The sequence below is a fragment of the Candida theae genome (genome assembly GCF_024610275.1).
Source record: "Candida theae strain CBS 12239 chromosome Unknown scaffold28, whole genome shotgun sequence".
NCBI lineage: Eukaryota > Fungi > Ascomycota > Pichiomycetes > Serinales > Debaryomycetaceae > Lodderomyces > Lodderomyces theae.
Window position 1 is genome coordinate 1 of NW_026261496.1, and position 22,412 is coordinate 22,412.

At 38.5% G+C, this 22,412-nt stretch overlaps 6 protein-coding genes across 6 annotated transcripts; 4 read left to right on the forward strand and 2 right to left on the reverse strand. All coding sequences in view use genetic code 12, as the record gives it.

The window, feature by feature from the left end:
• Positions 1-4,915: 4,915 nt before the first annotated feature.
• Positions 4,916-8,695, forward strand: KGF57_005354 (uncharacterized protein; the record flags this gene model as incomplete). The annotated part of the gene is made up of 1 exon (XM_051754962.1): positions 4,916-8,695. One exon carries the CDS (start codon positions 4,916-4,918, stop codon positions 8,693-8,695), a length of 3,780 nt encoding a protein of 1,259 aa, XP_051606119.1.
• A 155-nt stretch (positions 8,696-8,850) lies between these two features.
• MET3 (sulfate adenylyltransferase) lies at positions 8,851-10,419 on the reverse strand (the record flags this gene model as incomplete). Its single annotated transcript, XM_051754963.1, has 1 exon — positions 8,851-10,419. One exon carries the CDS (start codon positions 10,417-10,419, stop codon positions 8,851-8,853), a length of 1,569 nt encoding a protein of 522 aa, XP_051606120.1.
• A 2,306-nt stretch (positions 10,420-12,725) lies between these two features.
• On the forward strand, positions 12,726-14,835 carry GND1 (phosphogluconate dehydrogenase (decarboxylating); the record flags this gene model as incomplete). The annotated part of the gene is made up of 2 exons (XM_051754964.1): positions 12,726-12,760; positions 13,305-14,835. The coding sequence occupies 2 exons, from the start codon at positions 12,726-12,728 to the stop codon at positions 14,833-14,835; spliced, it is 1,566 nt and encodes a 521-aa protein (XP_051606121.1).
• A 606-nt stretch (positions 14,836-15,441) lies between these two features.
• DAL7 (Dal7p) lies at positions 15,442-16,980 on the forward strand (the record flags this gene model as incomplete). Its single annotated transcript, XM_051754965.1, has 1 exon — positions 15,442-16,980. The coding sequence occupies one exon, from the start codon at positions 15,442-15,444 to the stop codon at positions 16,978-16,980; it is 1,539 nt and encodes a 512-aa protein (XP_051606122.1).
• A 71-nt stretch (positions 16,981-17,051) lies between these two features.
• Positions 17,052-19,103, reverse strand: KGF57_005358 (divalent metal ion transporter; the record flags this gene model as incomplete). Its single annotated transcript, XM_051754967.1, has 1 exon — positions 17,052-19,103. One exon carries the CDS (start codon positions 19,101-19,103, stop codon positions 17,052-17,054), a length of 2,052 nt encoding a protein of 683 aa, XP_051606123.1.
• Positions 19,104-20,302: 1,199 nt separating this feature from the next.
• On the forward strand, positions 20,303-21,643 carry PDX1 (Pdx1p; the record flags this gene model as incomplete). Its single annotated transcript, XM_051754968.1, has 1 exon — positions 20,303-21,643. The coding sequence occupies one exon, from the start codon at positions 20,303-20,305 to the stop codon at positions 21,641-21,643; it is 1,341 nt and encodes a 446-aa protein (XP_051606124.1).
• Positions 21,644-22,412: the final 769 nt, after the last annotated feature.

Genomic DNA, 22,412 nt, shown 5'->3' on the forward strand with positions numbered 1-22,412 from the left:
CGTGTAAGGGTTAGCTATCTTAATCATATGTTAATGTGCATCTTATACCATTCCATAAACACGTGATCAAGATCATGTGACAAGGAACCTCATACCTCTAACAGGCAGTCTTTTGTACACGCTTAAATGCTATAGCAAAATCAGACTTCAGAAGTGACAAAAGTTGATATCTTTTTGTTCGAAATAGATGCCGTATTGTTCCAAACTCGACTCTCTTCTGTATAATGTATTCTCGAAAGTGTAAGACTTTATAATTGAAATGTTCTTTTCCTGATCGAATTATGGTATTCTGACTTTTGATTCAAAAAACTCCAAGTATATACTGATTGAGCACGACCTCAAACGTTTAGCATTCAAGAAACTAGATTTTGGGTGCAGATACAAAACCCTTAGGACTGAAAGTAAAATTTTCTCACTATAGTTTCTTCAATTTTTGAGTAGAGATTGCAATTAGTCTCATGACATACAAAAACACACAAGTTTGCAATTAATACTGTAAATAAAATTGAGTAGCTCAAAGTGGGAAGCGGGTACTTGATAGCAATTGGAGAAAGATTTGGGAGACAACACTTGAGGTAAACCTTCAAAGGGCTTGAGAAACAAAAATATTTCAACATTCATTAGTGATCAAATGTTTTGTGATGAAATTGCTGCAAAAAAAACAAAAAAAAATGTGGAATAAAATGTTTGAAACTTACACAAGGGTAATAAATACAAATAATGTAGAAGCTCTCTCCATTGGGATCAGAATACAGTTACATGTCTATTTCTAATCGATAAATTGATCAATCGTAAGCGCTTAGTTACGACTTGAAAACAGAGTTTGATTCAGCTATGGGTTTGATTTGATGCAGCTCCTTGTGTATAGCCACCATCGTCTACTTCTTTTCCTCTCCACCTTCCAATTCTTTTCAATCAAACCAATCTAACCCTCTCCTCATCTACTTGATACTGTCCTTTACTTTGTGATTTCGGCACACGCCGAAGACAAAGACTCTTTAAAGTAGTCGTAGCAGAGGTGAAATCTTGTTTACATTTTGGTAATAATCTTGTGTGTTGACAAATTGATACAAATCTCAATATTTGACAATTCTTCCACGAGTGCAAGAGAATAGAACAAAAGTATGTATTTTGAAAGGCAGAACAAGAAAAGAAACGTCCCCAAAATTGATTTGCTGGACTAAACAGTATTAGCCGGAGATGAAGAATACCTACTCGCATCTTTCCTTTCACGATATCTGCTAACAATAATAACAATAATAATAACAATAATAATAATAAAATATGGCTCGATTTTTGTTGATTTGATTTCACTTTTCACTGTTTTTACTTGTTTACTTCGGTACATCCTTCAAAATGGCTAGTATCAAAGACTGCAAGGAGAGAGAGAGAGAGAGAGAGAGAGAGAGAGATCAATATTGTTAAACAATGGTAGGAGGCTTAGTGTTTGTGAGTTCTAGGGTAAGAGACGTTATTTATTATGAGGTGGGGCCAATTGTTGTCAACGTATCGGCTACTTACCCCAGATTTCAGAAATTAAAAGAGGCAAAAAAATAAAATAAAGAGAAAAAGTGTAAAATTTTTGAAACATGGATAAAATAACGCATTTATCGAGAAACAAAACAAAAAACAAAAAACAAAAAAACAAATTAGTATGCGGTTTTTTTTCCCTTTCTTGCCGATTATAATCTTTTCATTTTTTTTCTGTTGGGAGTATAGCTCTCAGACACAGAAAATAAAATTCATAGATAAACCCAGACACTAATTTATTATTTGGCTGGTTTAAAATAAGACAAAAGATACAATTGCTACTTAAGTATTTCTTGTTTAGGCTATTGTATTGGTGCTAGATTAATGACGTATGGATTGAAATTTAGCACAAAAAGAAGGATGTAATAATAACCAAAAAAAAAGTCCGACCGACATTAGAAATATACTTCACCCTTTTTTTTTTATGTATTGACTTTCAAAAAAGAAATAAAATTTAAATACATGACCCAACAGAAAAAAAAAAAAAAAAAAAAAAAAAAAGACAAAAAAAAAAAAAAAAAAAAAAAAAGAAAAAAGACAGTGGACAGGAACCGCTTTTTTACCACGCATAGGGAGAACAGGGAGGTGAGGTCTTCGAATTGCAAATCTGCTCTCTCGGAACAAAATCAAGGAAGGACGTGTGTGTTCATGAATTCTTAATAATGGCGGGTGCATTCTAACAATTCGATAAATATTTTTTGCATCGTTATAATAACAATGCAGCTCTTTGCTCTACAAGAGTGAAAATTTTCTATCCTCAAGTACACGCCCATGTGCCTTGACAAAAGTAACCAAAAAATATTTTTTAAACTAAACAATAAACAACAAATGGACAAAACAATTGAAAGGACTTATTTAAAATCTGGGGTAACTAGTTTTTTCTTCTTTTTTTTTTTATTTTTTTTTTTGTGGCTTTGATAGATAAACTTTGCCGAATCGATTTTATTACTTCAAAACTTACATGAGAACTTTATGATAACACCCAAAGGTCTCTTTTTGACGAATCTGTGTATCACACACAGCTATTCTATATGGTAGAGAAACTCATTTTTGGCTTTGAAATACAAACAGACTCTTTTGGAAAGCTGAGATGAGCTCGGTGTGGCTAGTAACAGTACGTTCCACACCCTCCCCCTCAGATCCATTCTTCCGATAGTGTCAAGGTATCAAATACTTTCCAAAATATTGTGCATAACACACGGTACTGACAAAGTTGGGAGTGGAACCTATAATGATGATGCTTATCTATCAAAAACAGAAATGGCCCAACATTTTTTAATTTTAAGCTTTCGTTAGGAACGTTTACCTCTAAGAAAAAAAACTCCGAGAGAAAGTTAGAGTCGACAGACTAAAATCTGGAGCAAACGTACATCTTGATGAACTTGGATGAGATGTAGAAAGTCCCGGAGACATGGAAGTGAGACTCCTTGCAACGAAGTCGATACTTGTCTTCTATGAAGTGGAAGTAAGTATTCATTGAAGTAAAGGAAGGGTGGGGTGGGGAGGTGCATAGACAGGTTTGGCTACCAGACTGATTGCCAGCATACGTAGGGCCTAGAACGTTACTTCTTAAGTATTGAAAAGTGCCGACTTGCATGCCTTCCTCATGAGGAAGAGTTTCAAGCTTCGGAATGTAGGGCCAACCAATGCCGCTTGTACTGCCTCCCTTCTTTGTATCATAGAATATGTATATCATTAGTCACCCATGTCTCAAGATCCCTTTCAAACGTGTCCTTCACAGAATTGCACCAAGCTTGCAGTTTAGTAGTGATGCGTCAATTAATTCCCCCAATAGGGAATTTGCTAAATCCGACTACTTACTACTTCCCAATCTGAGCAATCGTCTCTCGTACTTTAAGACACAAAATACAAACAAAGAGGCAAAAAAAAAACAAAAAAATCGTACAGACACTGCCCCGCCATCAATTTAACCGCGACGTAGATCCCAAATATGTCCCAAAAGTGCCCTCTTTTGGTCAACACAATAGTAACGAGAAAGCAAAGGCGGGTCTGTGGTATATATGTACTAGTGTTACACGTAACAAACAAGCACGAGTACACGTAAGCACTGCAACCCACACACCCTTATCTGGAGGGGGGGTGCGCGTCAGGTAGTATATGTCGTTTGTAAGAAACCAACGAGGAAGTGTGGTTATGAGCATGTTCCGAAAAATTTACCCCAGATATGACTAAATATTTAAAAGTAAAATATTTTACCGAAGAGACCTTAAGACGTGACTGCTAGACTGAATTTGATTTGTTGTCACCAGAATCGTCTCTAGAAAAATATACTACTATTATCAGTAGCAACGTGCTCTGCTCTCTGCCTCTCTCTTTGTCTATCCCTTAATTGCCAGAGGGAATTTTCCTAAATAGTCAAACTAGTATAAAGAAAAAGCACGGAACCGGAACTTTTTTTTTTTTATTAAAAAAATCGACCGAAGTCATTTGGTCGTGTGGCTAAAACAAAAAAAATAAAGATCAGAACAATAAAATAATTGTCTGTCCGAATATTGAATACCAGTTTTATTCTCAATCTTACTATATATTACCTTTGTGGCCCTTTGTTATATTTTTTTTTTTTTTTCTTGTCATTGAAATAAAGGATTCAGTGTCTGACTCACATTGTAAGCAAATACTTGGAGAATGGAAACTAGAGCTTTCAAGGACGGACATTAAAACCAAACCACGGAGTTTCTAATTCTTATTATTGTCCAATGTAATCCGGTAGCTCTGTCCCAATCCAAACCATTACAATTATGTTTTCATAATGACATAAAAAAAAGGGGGGTGTATCTTCTTAACTTTGCTATTGTTCTTTCTCCTTTTCTTTTTCTAGAGGGTCAGAAGCGGATGTGTGATTAGACTAAAGACTACTCTGCAATTACGGAAATCTGGTTCAATGCAAAACTTGTGTTAGTGTTGAGCAGTAAAATGTTTTCTCTTGAATCTTTTCTTCTCAGTATGAGTAAGAAAAAAAAAACAGCACAAGGTAAGCCAATAGATTTTATATATCCTGTGTCTAATTTTGTGTCTGCGTCTGTGTCTGAAATTGTATATCTACTTTTGAGTTTGTGTCTGCATCCTTTCTTGTACTTCAGTCATTTGTTTTCTTTCTTTTTTTTTTTTTTTTTTTTTTTTTTTTTTTTTTTTTTTTTTTTTTTTTTTTTTTATTGCATTTTTTCTGTTTTTGTCTCTGAGTATTGCAAAAATATATATCTTCAACAGTTTGTCCTTATTCCTAGAACAATCCCACATTTAGATATACACAGTTAGACAACCACTGGAGGGTGCAATTTTATGATTTACTTTTTACTGATACTACACGATTTTATGAAGAACCACCCTTAGAACTGTCCCCTCACTATTAACTTCCAAGATGAATATGCAACCTTCTTTATCCTTATGCTCACCTCAAACCTTGTCGTCGTTGAATTCCATACTGGACATCAACAACAATAGTGATAGCAGCAGCTCCACCAGCAACATCTTCAACAGCAACACCACCACCAACAAGAAACTTATGCGCAGAAACACCATACATTCTGATATGACCACACCCATTGCTACACAACCCATTCCCAAAAAATCTCAACAAATTAGAACCGATAAACCACGACCACACATGTGTAGTGTTTGCACTCGTGCTTTTGCGAGATTGGAGCACTTGAAGCGCCACGAAAGGGCACACACCAATGAAAAACCATATCAATGCGCAGCTTGTGGTCGATGCTTTGCTAGACGTGACTTGGTGTTGCGTCACCAACAGAAACTTCACACAAATTTGCCAATCTTGATGCGCAAGGGGTCATCTAAGGATCAGGACATCAATGAACACATAAACGTGTTGCAAAACAACACTGATCCAAACGCTCCCTTACCAAATGGTGCTACACCTTTACCAGAGGCTTTGACAGATTCCGACGAATCCAAGAGTAATAGTAAACCTCAGTTTCGTACAGGATTGTTTGGTAACGATGGCCAAACTCAAACAAGTGCAAGCCTGCCTCATCCACTGATGGGAGCATCACCAATCACCTCGAATAACTCACCTAGACCAAGTATCACGCTACACAGCAGCAATGGAAGAAAAGACAGCGTTTCTTTCAACCCTCACTTGAAAGCAACTCCAATGTCACGCCAAAACTCAACTGCAAGTAGAAGGAAATCAAGCCAAGTCAATCAAGAACCATCTCCAGAATCAGACACCCCAAAAAGACAAAAGTTATCCCCGTTGAAACAATCCACTACCGAGTCTAAACAAAAATCGTCTCATTTCATGCACAATTATAGACACGCTTCATATTCAGCAGCATCGGGGACATCCTATGCCAATGTCAGGGACGCATTGAAAATTCAAGAACAAAATGCTCGTGAGTTTGGAGATGCCGTGCCGAGTCAAGTCGAATTTGGTACACCACCACTTGGACCTCATAGTGAAGAGTATCATAAGATTTTGGAAATGGGTGATTTGTTGGATTGGGGTAATATAGACCATTTGGATCTAAGCGATGACAAATTTTCATTACGTCAAAAGTCGCTTAAAAATTTGCAAGAATTTTTTACTCTTGGTTCCAAAAATGGCAATGCTAAAGCAGTGCCTATGCAACATACGCAAAGTCAACCACAGAGGAAATCGATTTTTGCAATTGATGATGAGCCTATGGACCCAGCTGCGGGATTTCCCATGCAACAACCACCGATTGTGGAGAATGAACCTACACAGGAACCATTGCAACACCTACAACACCAGCAGCAGCAGCAGCAACAACAACAGCAACAACAACAGCAACAACAACAGCAACAACAACAGCAACAACAACAACAGGTACACCAATTACATCAGTCTCTGCCACTATCACAACAAGGGTCAGTTTCCTCTACCGGTAGTATAAATCCACTGCAATTGAGTAACAAAAATGGTTCTGCACCACCACCACCACCAAGTGCAGGCATGGGATCTAGAACCTCAATTGAAGCTTCAATAACACCACAAGCTAGCTTATTTGGAAACGGCACGACTCTGGCAGCTCCGGTTCCAGCAGCAGCAGCAGCAACAGCAACAGCAACAGCACCAGTTTTCTCCCACGAAGCTACCACTGACTGGGTCAAGGATTTGGTTAATCCAGCTTTTGATATGAATATGAACTTTAGTGCGAATACCAGCTTTGAAGATTTGAAGGGTTATTTCAACAATCAAAATGTGGATGAAAATACAATCAACCTTCCCAAGAAACAGGCGCAGGATTTCATGCAACAATTGCTAAGCGCCAATGGCCATGAGGAGTCACAGTTTATTGATTACTCAATTGAATTTCCACCCAACTTTTTCAACTCAGATTCGAGTTTGATTTCGGCCGAGATCAGAGACAAAATGATTGAGTTGAGCCAGATTGATGGTAAAAGTTTCCCCTCTTTGGAGAGCTTGAAATACTACGCTCAAATGTTTGAGCATGGCTACAATCGGTATTGCTCATTTATTCATTTGCCGTCGTTGAAGAATGCACGCGGGCAAAATTTTGAAACTATACCACTTTTGTTGGCCATTACTGCTATTGGGTCCTTGTATGCGTACAATAATCACGATTCGTTGCTCTTATTCAACATGTCCAAGTATCATATTCAAAGTTTTTTCGAAAGGGAGTTGACTGCTGATAACATCCAGTTCAAAAAGATTCCTTTGATGGCTCACCAATGCCTTGTATTGCATATTATGTTGTCGTTGTTTTTCAATGAGCCAAATGTTATTGATATCACCGCACGACAAATCAAGTCAATGGTGGGTTTGATCAAGTCAACCAACTTTAATGAGCCATTGGAGCAATCGATTATCCCACCTCAACCAGCACCCCATGGGTTAATGATTACCGAAGAAACCAAACCAATTATTCAAAACAATTACGACTACTTCATCTTGGCGCAATCGAGAATTAGAACCTTGCACACTTTTTACATCTTGCAAGTATTTAGATCTAGCATCACTGGAGAACCCGTCATGTTTCCATCAACAATGATGCGGAGTGGATCGTATTGCACTAATCGTGAACTTTGGTGGAGTTCAAATGCAACTAGTTGGTACAATACAGTATGCAAAACTGTACCACCAAACTGGTCTATTGTTGACTTGAGCAATGGAACTTCAGTTCATCAACTTGTTGGTTATTTACAGGATCCAAACCCCCTTACCAGCATCACCAACCCCGATCTCCTTACCATCCTATTCAATATTCATGAACAAGTTGGTGCTGATTTACGAGCAAGTGATTTCAGTTATGTCAACTGGAACATTGAGAAAAGACCAAAGTATCAACATTTAATGAATAATTGGCAAATCATATTTTACAAAAATAATGGGAACTTGGACACGTCGTCAACTAATAGTAATCAATTTGCCCACTCGCCTGACTTGAAACAAGTTATTCCACTTTGGTATATGTTGAAGATGAAGATGGATATCAATCTTGATGCGACTTTTACCCACATTTTCAAAAAGGATTACGTTGCAATGAATAAGGAGTTGGACTTGATGGATTACCGTGAGTCGAATTACAATGCCTTGAGTAAATCTTTGGCGTCAGCATACAGTATTTTGGATCTTTGGATACAAACCACCGAAACCAATAGTCTCGATGTGCGTGAAACCACTGTTCGTACACCGGTGTTTTTATACTGCGGATTATTAGCCAGTTCTTTGGTTGTTGCTACATATCTTGATTTCTTGGAGCAACAGTGCAAGAGACGCGATATTTCGAATCAAGAATTGATGGACTGGCTCAGATGTCAAGAGACGTTTACCAAGATGGAGAAAGTGTTGACGCCAAGTGTCAAATCTGTGTATTCGGACGTTTTGACTAAAGATATGCAGAATTTGAGTCTTGTTACCGATTCAGTTCGGATAAAGATTATCAATTTGAGTGAACAAAGATCGAAATATGATGATAACTTGTCGCGAGGAGTTGATGTGGACTTGAATCGGGATTGCGTTATGAAGTTGAATCAAGAGATTAGGGATTGTGTGATTGAGAATAATTTGTCAAGAAAGGCATTTTATTTGGGTATTAGATTATTTGCTGATGCACCAGTTTGGCCTGCTGCCATGGGCTTTGCTGAGGCGTTGCAATCAAGAGCGACATATTTGGTTCAACAACAACGAGCCATGTTTTGATGACTTTATGATGACCCTGTTACGTTTAATTTTTTTTTTTTTTAGAAATTCTTTTTCCTTTTATTTCATTTCATCTCATTTATTTATTAAATAGTACCGTACCGTTTTTCAATGAAATAAAATGTACTACTAATCTATCTAAGTCTATTGATTGTTTAATAAAATCCTTGTTGTTGCAAATAAGTTACGATTTCATCAATGGTGACTTTAAGATCTTCATTCAATTTGAATTGACCTTTCGATGCATCATTTTTTGGACCAACGATGATGGAGTTTCCCTCGCCTACCAAACTGGCAACTTTAGTGGAATGAGTGTTTTCAGTAGTCAAGATGACACCGGCTCCCGACTTGACCAATTCATTAATAATGAAAGGAGCAACATTGTGTTCTTGTTGATCGATTTTAGTAATTCTTCTTTCACCGCTAAACTGATTCAATGTTGATTGTAAAGCAAAACTCAAATATTGACCCAATTTCGATTCAGTTTCAATAATGATTACAAAACCTTGTTTGAATCTGGGTGGGTTGGTTTCACGCAAGATCTTGACAACTTCAGGATAAGAAAACCATTCAGGGATAGCATCACCAGTACGCAACTTGTTTCTCAACTCAGTACCTGAGATATTGGCGGTCTTGACTTTAGAAGTATCAATAGTATCAATTGGCGCGTATCTATCCTCATCAGGCAAATAAGTAACCATTCTAAATGGAACAATCTTGATATCCAATTCATCTTGATATTTTTGCAACAATTCTTGTGCATCATAAGGACCGTAAAAGTCAACACCTTGAGAGTTTTTACCAGGACCTGCATGATCTCTACCCACAATGAAATGATCAACACCATAATTGGTTCTGATTAAAGCGTGCCACAAGGCTTCTCTATCACCACCCATTCTCATAGCCAATGGCAAAAGAGACAAGGATGCCAATCCATCGGGGAACTTTTGCAAGATTTGCTTGTAAACTTTGACTCTAGTGTGATGATCGATATCACCGGGCTTAGTCAATCCAACAACTGGATGAATTAAAATGTGAGCGCTGGATCCAATGTCATTAGCGGCTCTAATGGTCAACTCACGATGAGCTCTATGCATTGGGTTTCTTGTTTGGAAAGCAACAATGTTTTGGTTGGTCCATCCCAATGAGTCAAACTCCTTTCTCAATTCGGTGGGGGTTTTCCTAGCGTCGACGTAATCATAATGTTTTGGATAGTTGATACCTTGCAAGGACCCACCAATGTAAACGTCACCAGCAGTTTCGAAAAGGTATTTGTTGGCTGGGTGTTCGGGATCACCTCTAAATACCAACTTGGCTTCCTTTTGCTTATCTGGGGTATAGATCGACTCAATAGTCAAAATTGCCAATGGGGTTTCATCTCTCAAATCCAACAATGCAATTCTATCACCAATTTTGTATTGTTGGGCAGTTTGGGCAGACACATCCAACGTGATTGGGATGGGCCAAATCAATCCTTTTCCTTGCTCATTCTTGACTGAAGTCAAACGCAAATCTTCAACAACACTATTGTAATCGTCCTCATTTAAAAACCCAGTCAAAGGCGAGAACCCACCGTTCAAAATCAACTCCAAATCACACAATTGTCTTGGTGTCAAGGTCAAATGGGGTAAAGTTTCAACTTCTTTCAACAACTGTGGCTTTTTGTCAGCGTCGCGGATAATCAAGTCATTGAGTTGACCTCCGTGTGGTTTTGGAATAGGCATGATGACGGTATTGATTCAGATATGAGTATACGGATGGAAGAAGAGACGGTCGAAACTGTAGTGAAAATTTTCCCACTTAAATTTTTTTTTTTTTTTTCATCTTTGTTTCATAGAATTTGTGACAATTTAACCGCCGGTTTTATACATGGGGATGAAATCTGGAATCGGTTTCTTTTTTTTTTTTTTGTTTTTTTGTTTGCTGCAAATGTACAAGGAATGTACACAAAGATGGATTTTTAGATGGAACCATTACACGTGATTATTTGTCATTTTTTTTTTTCATTTTTTTGTCGGATGGGATTTATGTCATTGTTTCTTTTGACTGAGTTTTCATGAAGTTATGCGTCATTGATACAGGAACAAGATTTCAATGATCAATGTATAAGATATCTTCTTTCGTGGCTATCCGGAACACAAGTCGAGTTGAGTTAGGAACTGAGCTTGAGAAGGGAGGACAGAGTGGGCACAGTTTATGCCACAACATGCCTAGAACCAGACTAAATTGTGGTGGCGTCTTGCACCAATACCAAGAAATTGCACACCAGAGCGAATCCTTGGCTTGAATTGTGAATCTCTATCAGTTATTCAATCAACGAGTCAGCTTTTTTAATGAGCAATGCTGTGGCTGTAGTCATGATGACGAGGCTCATCAATGAGATTGTATTTGTAGAATCTTGTTGGTTTTGGAAATTTCTTTCCTCTTGATATTTTGCTGCCTTGAGTTAATCTCATAGTTTCAATTTGCAGGAGCAAAGTTGGAGAGAAGGAGTACCTGCGCGTCCTCGGTATCATTATAAACACGGTGTTTTTTTATCTTCTTCTCGAGAGGGTAGGGGTGCATCTATTTCCTACACTACCTTTACGAACGATATTTTGGTTGCAAACACAAAATACACGTGGGGGATAAAGCTGTATGTGTGTGTGTGTGTGTGTATGACGCGTGGGGGGGGGGGTGGAGGAACGAGGTGGGGGAATGGATCTGGGAGGACAAACACCAAACTCCGATATACCCAACATTCATCAGCTGTCTACATCCTTCCCCTCAAATACGTATCCCATGTCTCACAAAGAGCTATAAGCACTCTGCCACGTTGGGGGTAGAGACCATTTAGTTTTGTTATGATGCTTGGTCCCTAGTAGCACAAAAGAAGGCGGGGAGAGCCAGGTACCTTGAGATTGGCATGTGGGGGACAGGGAAACAGCAGCATATCGAGCATTGAGGTGACTACAAGATATTTGCATCCTCATTGACGCCTGTGCAAGTCCAAGAGAAGCAAAAACTTCATAGTGGACCCAACAGGTTATAATACTCCTCACCAACCCAGTTTACTAGAGCACAGTTACAACAACTACAGTACCATGAGCTTACGGCCCAATTACGGTTTGGTGTGTTTGAAAAGTGACCAGTAAAGAGTGTCAAAACGGCGGATGTTCCCTTTAGTTCCCTCTAATTTTTTCTTTTCCCCTCCGCCTTTAAGTTCGCCGGAAATGCGTTTTCCGATATCGCTGAAATATGCGTAGCGAGTGGTCAAAGGAGTATGCAGTCTGGTTTCCCCTACATTGAGTCCTACTTTCTAATTCATATACAAGCTCGTCAAATGATAGACACTCAACAACTGTCTCTAAACCCTCTTGTTTCGTTCTAGATCAACCCAGCAAATTTCGGAGTAGCGGGCCTGCTGGCCGAAAGTGACTCCTGTATACAGACGAAAACTTTCTTTTTTTTTTTCTTTTTTTCCTTCGACAAGGTTCGATCCTTTAGTTTAGAGTTCACGTGCTTCAATTGAACACCGACATGTACAATTGCAAACGGGCTCTGAAATAGCATGGACTACTTAATTTAAGCTATCTGAGATTCTCTTCCTAAGAGAAAAAGCTATTCTAGGTATCACAAATAACCGTCCAATGACGAAGAGAGTTTAACTTTATGAAATACAAAAAAGAACATGTTTAGTACAAAGTACACTACTTTAATTTTTATATTTGCTATTTAGTTTTAGTTTTCTTTTGCTTTTTAATTTTTTTTTTTATTTTTTTCGTTTGATAAAAACTAACAAAGCTTTACCCGTAGACGAATTACTATTATTATTATTATTATTATTATTATTATTATTATTATTTTTTTGTTGTTGTTGTAGTAGTAGTAGTAGTAGTAGTAATAGTTAGTAGACTCTGTTAATATAAAATTGATTCAAAATTTCCAACCCTTTTATTAAAATTTTCATTTCAATTATACTCCTCCTTTCTTCAATTGCTTTTCCATATTCATTTAGGATTACAATAGAATTACAACACCATTACTTACAATGTCCACTGATTCAAAAGCTCCAGCTCAACCTCAGTATGTAATTGATTGTCAATGGCAGATACCCGGATAGATAAAGCACAGCGACATACAAAGGAAGAAAAGATATACACGAATAGAATGGCATAAAAGAACATTGCACTACAAAAGAAGTCAATTGAACAAGCCACGTTATGAACCAAGTCGTTTCCGGCTGGTCCTACAAACCTACTAACTCCGCTCCCATATACTTTGGGGAGGCCAACAAAACTCAATCAAATTGAACGGAAAAACAAACCAAACACTCCCTTTTTTTTTTCCTCAACAACCAAAACAAATGAAGAACAAAAAAAAAATCAAAAATTTAAATGACGGTGAAAGGGACAAAGGGACAAAAGGACAAAAATAAAAAAAAATTCCCATTGATCCGCTGGATATAAAATCACCCCCACGATTTCAACTTTTGTTCAACTTTCCAATATATATATATATCTGTATATATATTCACACAGATTCCCCGTTTTGTTCCAGACTTTTTTCAATTACAACCGTCAACCCGTCCCCTACCCTCCACCATGTGTTCTGCTTGTGCTTTATCAAGGCTATCTGCCATCTCCAACCATATGGGTGTAAATAATACTAACAATATAATTCCTAGAGGTGATCTCGGTTTAATTGGTTTAGCCGTCATGGGTCAAAACTTGATCCTTAACGCTGCCGACCATGGATTCAATGTCGTTGCTTTCAACAGAACTGTTTCCAAAGTTGACCACTTTTTGGACAACGAAGCCAAAGGTAACAAGCACATCATTGGTGCCCACTCCATCCAAGAATTGGTTGACAACTTGAAGAGACCAAGAAGAATTATGTTGTTGGTCAAGGCTGGTCCAGCTGTCGATGCTTTTATCGAACAATTGTTGCCATACTTGGACAAAGGTGACATCATCATTGATGGTGGTAACTCACATTTCCCAGACACCAACAGAAGATTCGAAGAATTGAAGAAAAAGGGTATCTTGTTTGTTGGTTGTGGTGTTTCTGGTGGTGAAGAAGGTGCTAGACACGGTCCATCGTTGATGCCAGGTGGTAACGAAGAAGCTTGGCCACATATTAAGCCAATCTTCCAAGCTATTGCTGCCAAATCCGATGGCGAACCATGTTGTGACTGGGTTGGTGATGCCGGTGCTGGTCATTACGTCAAGATGGTCCACAATGGTATTGAATATGGTGATATGCAATTGATTTGTGAGGCTTATGACGTTATGAAGAGAGTTGGTAAGTTTGAAGACAAGGAAATTGCTGATGTTTTTGCTCAATGGAACAAGGGAGTTTTGGACTCATACTTGATTGAAATCACCAGAGATATCTTGAGATTCAATGACCCAACTGATGGCAAGCCAGTTGTTGAAAAGATTTTGGACACTGCTGGTCAAAAAGGTACTGGTAAATGGACCGCCATCAATGCCCTTGATTTGGGTGTTCCAGTCACCTTGATTGGTGAAGCTGTTTTTGCCAGATGTCTTTCTGCTTTGAAACCAGAAAGAGTCAAGGCATCAAAGATTTTGAAAGGACCAGAAGTTGGCTCAAAATCTCCAATCACTGACAAGAAGAAGTTTGTTGATGACTTGGAACAAGCCTTGTATGCATCCAAGATTATCTCATATGCTCAAGGTTTCATGTTGATGAGACAAGCTTCAAACGACTACAACTGGAAATTGAACTACAGTGTTATTGCCTTGATGTGGAGAGGTGGATGTATCATCAGATCAGTCTTTTTGAAAGACATCACTGCTGCTTATAGAGAAAATCCAAACTTGGACAACTTGTTGTTCCACCCATTCTTTTTGGAAGCTGTTACCAAGGCCCAATCTGGTTGGAGATCAGCTCTTGGCCACGCCATCACTGAAGGTATCCCAACCCCAGCTTTCTCCACCGCTTTGGCTTTCTACGATGGTTTGAGATCCGAACAATTGCCAGCCAACTTGTTGCAAGCTCAAAGAGATTACTTTGGTGCTCACACTTTCGAAGTTGCTAAGGGCAAGGGAACCGAGTTTGTTCCAGAAGACAAATGGGTCCATGTCAACTGGACTGGTAGAGGTGGTGATGTTTCTGCTTCCAACTATGACGTTTAAGGCAAACAAGACTGGGATGGACGTTTTCTTGTATAGTTTGTACTTTTGAATAAAATGATACACTGTTGATGTGAATGTGATAAAAAAGCGTACGTTAATTCAGAACAAGAGGGGCTATTGTTACTTTGACGAAATGGAAGTTGATTAAGAATTGAGAGAAATTTGAGATAGGGGAAACGAGGTATCAAAAACTGTACAATAGACTGAGACGTTGTAGCGCTTAGCACATATTGAGACATGCATTTGAAGTTGTAACTCCGATAAGCAACGTATTTAGATGGTGTCTCCCTTATCTTTCCATTATTATCAAAAGCAATTTATTATTGCTCAGGTTTTTCCGATAAGGGAAGTAAACGCAACTTGGTTTTTGTTTTTTTTTTTCTTTTTTTTTTTAACAATTCCGTGTGTTATTAGATGTTAATGCCGCAATAATAGTTGCTGCAAGAAGGGTTAAATTAGCGGATGGACAGTCCCACAAGTAGAAGTGGGGGGAGGGTGACTTACGGCATCGATAAACTAAACCAGGGCACATTTGTATAAATAGAGCAGAGATTGTCCTGTTTCAGGTGAAACCATGTCCGAAAGTCCATCAGCAACCTTTACATAATGACTGAAGCCCATTTACTATCCACATCAAACAAAATGGACAAGGAAAAATTGCACGAAGTGGTGAGCGCAATACCAGAGGAACACAATGCCGCCGGGTACGAGCTATATGAAAAAGCCCAAGATATCTCCACCGATGAAGACTTGGAGATTTACAAAAGAGTATTGCGCAAAGTGGATTGGAGAATCGTTCCATTACTATGCGTCACTTACACGTTACAGTTCTTGGACAAATTATCTTTAAACTACGCGTCGGCATATAGTTTAAAAGAGGATTTGAATCTCGTTGGACAACGGTATTCGTGGGTGGCTGCCATTTTCAACTTTGGATACTTGTTTTGGGCCATACCGGGCAACTACATCATTCAACGACTCCCCGTTGCAAAATACACTGGGTTTCTCCTATTCACTTGGTCCATAATCTTGATTGGACACGTGGGGCTCCACAACTACGGCGGTGCGTTGGTCATTAGGTTCGTTTTGGGGATGTTTGAAGCCAGCATCAGTCCGTCGTGCATGATCATATGTGGGTCATTCTACACCATTAAGCAACAGCCAATACGCATGTGTTTGTTTTTGTCGTTTAATGGGGTTGCCACTATGGTGGGAGCATTGTTGGGATTTGGATTGGGACATGCGACTCATGCAAGTATCAAGCCTTGGAAATTGATCTTTTTGGTGATTGGATTGTTGAATCTTGTTTGGTCGGTGGTTTTCCTTTGGTTGTGTCCTGACTCGCCAGAACAGGCCAAGTTTTTGACTGAGGAGGAGAAGGCGGTTTTGATTAAACATGTTGCTAGTAATAACCAAGGCATCAAGGCAAAGAAGTTTGAAAAGTACCAAGTTGTCGAAGCGTTGCGGGACAGTTCAGTGTTGATGATTGCTTTGGTGGGGTTGGCCTGTGGGGTGATTAATGGTGGATCGTCAAATTTCATTTCTGCCTTGATTAAAGGATTTGGATTTTCTGGGATCCAAGCCACGGCGTTGCAATTGCCTCTTGGTGCAATTGAGTTGGTGTTTGTTATAGTTGGAGGGATCGTGTCATTCACTATCAAAAACACGAGATGTTACGTCTTGTTTGTGTTTTGCATTGCTCCATTAGTCGGTCTCATTGGCATCCACACCATATCACTTGACCATCGATGGTCATTGGTTGGATGTTCTTTTTTACAGTTTATCATTGGTGGACCGGTGATAATGTGCTGGATACTACTCAATGCCAACGTTTCTGGAACCTCCAAGCGCACAATTGCCAATGGAATTTGGTTCTTGTTGTATGCCGCGGGGAACATTGTTGGTGCCAATATCTTTTACACTAGAGAAGCACCAAAGTACAAGAGTGGTGTCATTGGGTTGATTACGTGTTACTGCGGTATTATGGTATTGGCAATATGTATTAGGTTGGTGTTGATGAGAAGAAATAGGATCAAGAATAAGTTGCAACACGGCCAAACTGAGGAACAAAAGGAACAAGCGATATTGAACGGGTTTATGGGAATGACAGATTTTGAAAATGAGGGGTTTAGATATTCTTTATAGAGATGGAGTTTACAGTTGTCTTTGCAACCTAAACTTTTCGTTTTCTCTAATCTATGCAATAGCAAACACACCTATGTATCGAGGAGCATATTCACGACCAAGTAAATATTCAACAATGTAATAAAACTCCAAATCAAAATTGCAAACACCGAAGTCAATGTCGAATTACTAAAGTCCTTGTATCCCTTGATTCGATAATTTTCCTCATCAAGATAATCGTCTTCTGTATCGGTAAACACAATAGGCAGAGTGGAAGACGATGACACAGCACTTGAATCAGAAAGTGGCTTCTTGGAAATGAAAGCATTAGAATTTGATCTTGGTTTAGTAATACTGTGAGGCTGTGCATGGTTGTCATTCTCAAAACTGGTTTGTGATTCTTCCTCTTGTTCCTCTCCGTCATCATTATCATCACCATTGATCAACCGCCTACTCTCTTCATTATAGTTTCTAGTCAATGGATCGTGACGGTTCCCATTTTCCTCCTCGTCGTCATCCTCATCATCGTCTTCCCAGCCAGCACATGGGTGAGACTTGCGCAAATCTTGAAGCCTAATTGCTGGCTCGGAACTTGTAAATCTTTTTGCATTAATTTGAGTATTGATAGGTGCCGTATTACCAATTTCATCATCAAACAAATTACTTGCAATATCAACATCTTCATCACCATCGCGTACATAAATGGGCACCTTCATTGTATGCTTATTACAAGTGAACCAAATCAAAGGGGCACTAACAATAGGCAAAAGCAACGATAATACAACTTGACTTGCATTCAATGTCTTTGCTAATCCCTCTCTACCAGCAAAAGTGACAACAAATAAACATGGTGCAATGGCCAATCCACGTGTGATTAATCTTCTCGTGATTGGAGGTAAACTCCAATTCAAAAATCCTTCGGAAACCATCTGTCCTGCCAAGGTGCACACAACACCAGCACTTTGACCCGAACACAACAATGCTAAAGCAAACACAAATCCAGCCGTTGGAGACAAGTGTTTAGAAAGCAAGTGATATATTGTGAATAAATCGGCATTTTCGTAATTATCATCTTTATCTGAATCGTAATCAGAGTCATTCCCGTCATCGTGATCATCGCGTGTGTCAACTTTGGAACTATTGAGCGTGGCTCCTGCAACAATCAAAATGGCAGAGTTGACAAATAATGCAACTGTGAAAAGTGAAATCACCAACTCTATGATGGTGTACGACATTGTATCTTTGATAGCGTGGATCGAGGGTCTATAATCTTCCTCTTCATCTTCTCCGAGTGTGGTTGTGTCTGCAGGGTCGAAAGTAGCAACACGAGACACACTTGGCGTGCCCAGATGCACAGGAGTCTGTTCGTGGTCAATGATTTCTTGATCTCCCGGATTGATAGTTATTTCATCACTTGTAGACGTCGCTGATAAAGATGAATGTGGTTTCAGTTTAGGTAATGGCTTATAAAATCCATTCTTGATATCATAATCTTTCAACCTCGATTGGACCAACCCAGAACCAAGATATAAGGAATGAGGCATCACTGTGGCTCCCAATATGGCCAAACTCAAAAATAACCCATTTCCACCTTCTCTTTCCGACATATCAACAACTTTTTCATTTGGAAGAAAGCCCTGCAACACCTCCATGGCGGAAAAATTGATTGACTTGTCATGACTGACTTGATACAATTGAATACCAAAACAAACAACAGTAGCTGCCACCAATATCGAGACAAACGATTCAAATATACGAATAAACAAAAGTGGCCCTTTAGGTCTGTATGCGGCCAACACAATCAAGACATCAATCACGGTAACAATGACTCCCAAAAACAATGGAATCTTGAATAAAATGTTTAATGCAATAGCCGTGCCTACAACTTCAGCCAAGTCAGTTGCAATAATGGCAATTTCTGTCATAATGTATAGCACAAGGTTGGTTCTAAACAGGAAATGTGCTTTGCAATTGGCAGCTAGGTCCAACCCTGTAACAGCACCTAGTTTTGCCGCTAGCGTCTGTAGGAAAATTGCAAGACAATTTGACAATAGTATGGAAAATAGTAAACTATACTTGTATGCGTTTCCTGCTGACACGGCAGTGGAATAATTTCCTGGATCTAGGAAAGCAACACTAACCATGAGGCCGGGGCCTATGAATCTGGAATATTTTTTGATGGTCGCAATAATACTTCGTAGGTTTATTGATCTTGTTATGAACGACATGTTTGAAAAAGGTAGGTGCTTGAGTGAAGGATATAGTTTTAGTGGTGTATGAGGTAGTTAATCGATGAAATACAGAAAGTCGTCTTGGTCTGACGTGAGCGAGTTATGCCTGACTTGAATATGAGTAACCTTTAAGGTGGTAAATGCAAAGGAGAATAATGTCACGAGTGGTGTTTGAACCAGTCGTAATTTTTTTGTTTTATTTTTTTTATTTTTTTTATTTTTTTTCTTTTGCGTGTCTAAACTATTTTTGGTTCCTGTGTGTACTTTTCCGAAGGGCAGAGGATAATGTAAATCCTCTTTTTTTTTTTTTTTCCTTTTTTGGTTGGATGGATTGGACTCAGAAAGAATAGACTATGGTTTGATACACAGGGTGATATGAGCTTGTGGTGCTCAAGAGAGTGTAGACAAGGGTGTAAAATTTAATGGAAAATGTGGTTCAAAAAAATATAAATAAACGGAACGGAACAATCTCCCGGCTTGCTTTTGCTGTGCAGAACCTGTTGTATAAACTTTTTCAAACGACAGGAATAAATAGAATGGTGGCAGTAACTACTAAGTTGACTCTGATGGAATTGGTATCTAGAGGGTAGAAGAGTGAAAATGAAAGTGCTAGGAAGTTGAAGAAGGATATATTCTGCTTGTTGCTGAATGTTTCTGAAAAAAATTGGGGTAAAATAAAAAATAACACCATCCCTCTGCTTCTGTGTGTGTGTGTGTGTGGTTGCTGTAGGAAAGGAATTTTTGTTTCCTATTTCTTCCGAGAAGAGAGATGCTACTAAGCAACGCATCACATGATATACACATGACATGTCTCAACTTGCATATTAGCGACACTGATTCTCTTTTTGTGACAAACGGACTTCTGTGAATCGCAAAGTAAAAGAAGAGAAGGAGAGAGAGAAAGAAAACATCGACCTAAACACTTCGGATATTAAACTCCATTCTAATTGGAAAACAGTACACCTTCTTCACATCCACCAGCTTGACCATTAGGAGTATACAGAATACAAAGGTATAAAACTCACGAGCGAATTCTACCAATTGCACTTCACCTACAGACTCAACTATTCCATATCAACTTTTTTTTTTTTTTTCTTTTTTTTGAAAAAAACATGCTTAGAGCGATATTTGCTAGGACAAGAGTACCCGTACCCTCTGTTCGTTTCTTCCATCAGACTAGCATCAGATATTCTGCGTCGGTATTTAAAATGCCTGCTATGTCACCAACCATGACTGAAGGAGGCATTGTGTCATGGAAAGTGAAACCTGGTGATACTTATAATGCCGGTGATGTGTTGTTGGAAGTTGAGACTGATAAAGCAAACATTGACGTCGAGGCAGCTGATGATGGTAAATTGTGGGAGATCTTGGAGAATGATGGTGCTAAAGGAGTACCAGTAGGGAAAGCAATTGCTTATATTGCTGACGTTGATGACGATTTGAGCTCATTGGAGAAACCAAAGGTGGAAGAGAATAAGGAGGAGGAAAAGAAGAAAGGCGATGAGGAAAAGAAGAGAGAGGAACCAAAGGAGCAAGAGGAAAAGAAAGAAACCAAATCACAAAAGAAGGAAAGTTCACCATCTAAACTGTCCAAATCGAAAGCAACTGAATCAGGCTCGTCAGATATACTTCAAAAGGCTAATCCAAACCAGAAATTTTCGCCAGCTGTTGAATTGCTCTTGCATGAAAACAACATATCCCATGATGATGCTATTGCCAAGATCCAAGCCACTGGACCTAATGGAAGGATATTGAAAGGGGATGTGTTGGCATACCTAGGAACAATACCACTTGAAGCAGTAGTTGATCTTGCCAAGTACATCAGATCAAGAGAACACTTGGACTTGTCCAATATACAAGTTGCAAAGCCAACTGCTGAAGATGCTAAAGAGCAAGAACAGCAACAAAAGCAATCGGGAACAACTGATGCTAAACCAAAACCTACAAATGTACTCTCAGTCGAATTTTCAGCCCCATTGGCGGAACATCTCAACAAGATTGGGTTTAAACAAGCGTTTGAAAGTGCAATTGACTCGGCCATCCATGACACATATGCCCACAGGTTCCCACAATATGCCACTTCCCCATCTCCTTCCATCTATGATCAATACGATGTATTTGAAGAATTAGTTACTGCACCAGTGACCAAAAGGAGATTTGAAGTATACGATCTCAAATACGATTTCCATGGAGATGCTGCCGTAGCTAAATCAAGTAGGAAGTTGAATCAAACATTACCCAGAACTGATTTTGATGATTTGATCGGGTTACCCAATGACAAAACTCCAGTGGTGGAAGTGGGTGCTACTCCAAGAGCAAACGTTTCCTTTAAAGTTAAGTTTGATGAACAGTTATCTGACTCAAGAGAGTTTGTCAAGTATTTCGAAAATGCGTTGTTGGAAGAAGCTGAGTTGTATGATATTCCAGCCAATTTGTTAAGAGTATCAAATTAGAGATGGATTATGACAGTTTGTAGCCACTGTATGATAAAGTAACTCAAACAGTTTTGCTTCTATGACCACTATAAATGTGATTTGGTTGCAAGTAAAGTCCAATGCTAATTGGGTTACATAAAACATTATGTAAAGTAGCTCATGAAGCTTACGTAACATCCGAATCTTTTTTTTTTGTTTTTATTTGTAAAACATAAAGAAAAAAAAAAGAAATAGAAATAATAAAATTTATAAAAAAAAAAAAAATATAAAATTTAAGTCACTTTTTTTTTTTATTCTTTCTCTCTTCCTGCCTTTTTTTGTTTTTTTTTTTATTAATATTTTGTTACTGATACAGATTTCATATACACCATATTTGAACTGGAGATTCAGTCAGTCAGTCAGTTAGCCAGTCAGCCAGTCAGCCAGTCAGTTAAACAAATAGCGAAGAAGAATTATCGCTTCATTTTCCCCCTTTTTTAACTACCATCAACCAATTACTCAAGTCAATAATCAATTTTTTTTTTTAAATTTTTTTTTATTGATTAAAATTTGATTAATTAATTTCTTTGTTTTTTTTTTTTTTTAATTATTTTTTTCTGTTGTTTCTCAAATTCCAATACAGAAGAAAAAGTATAAACAAACAAACCAAGAAGAAGAAGAAGGGATCAATACAGACTTACAAGATACGATTATACAATAGTTTTACACACGAGCTATTTCAAAACTACTACTACTGACACATACACGACCGTCATCACAATTGTACTCGAAAGTCACTGGATTTAAC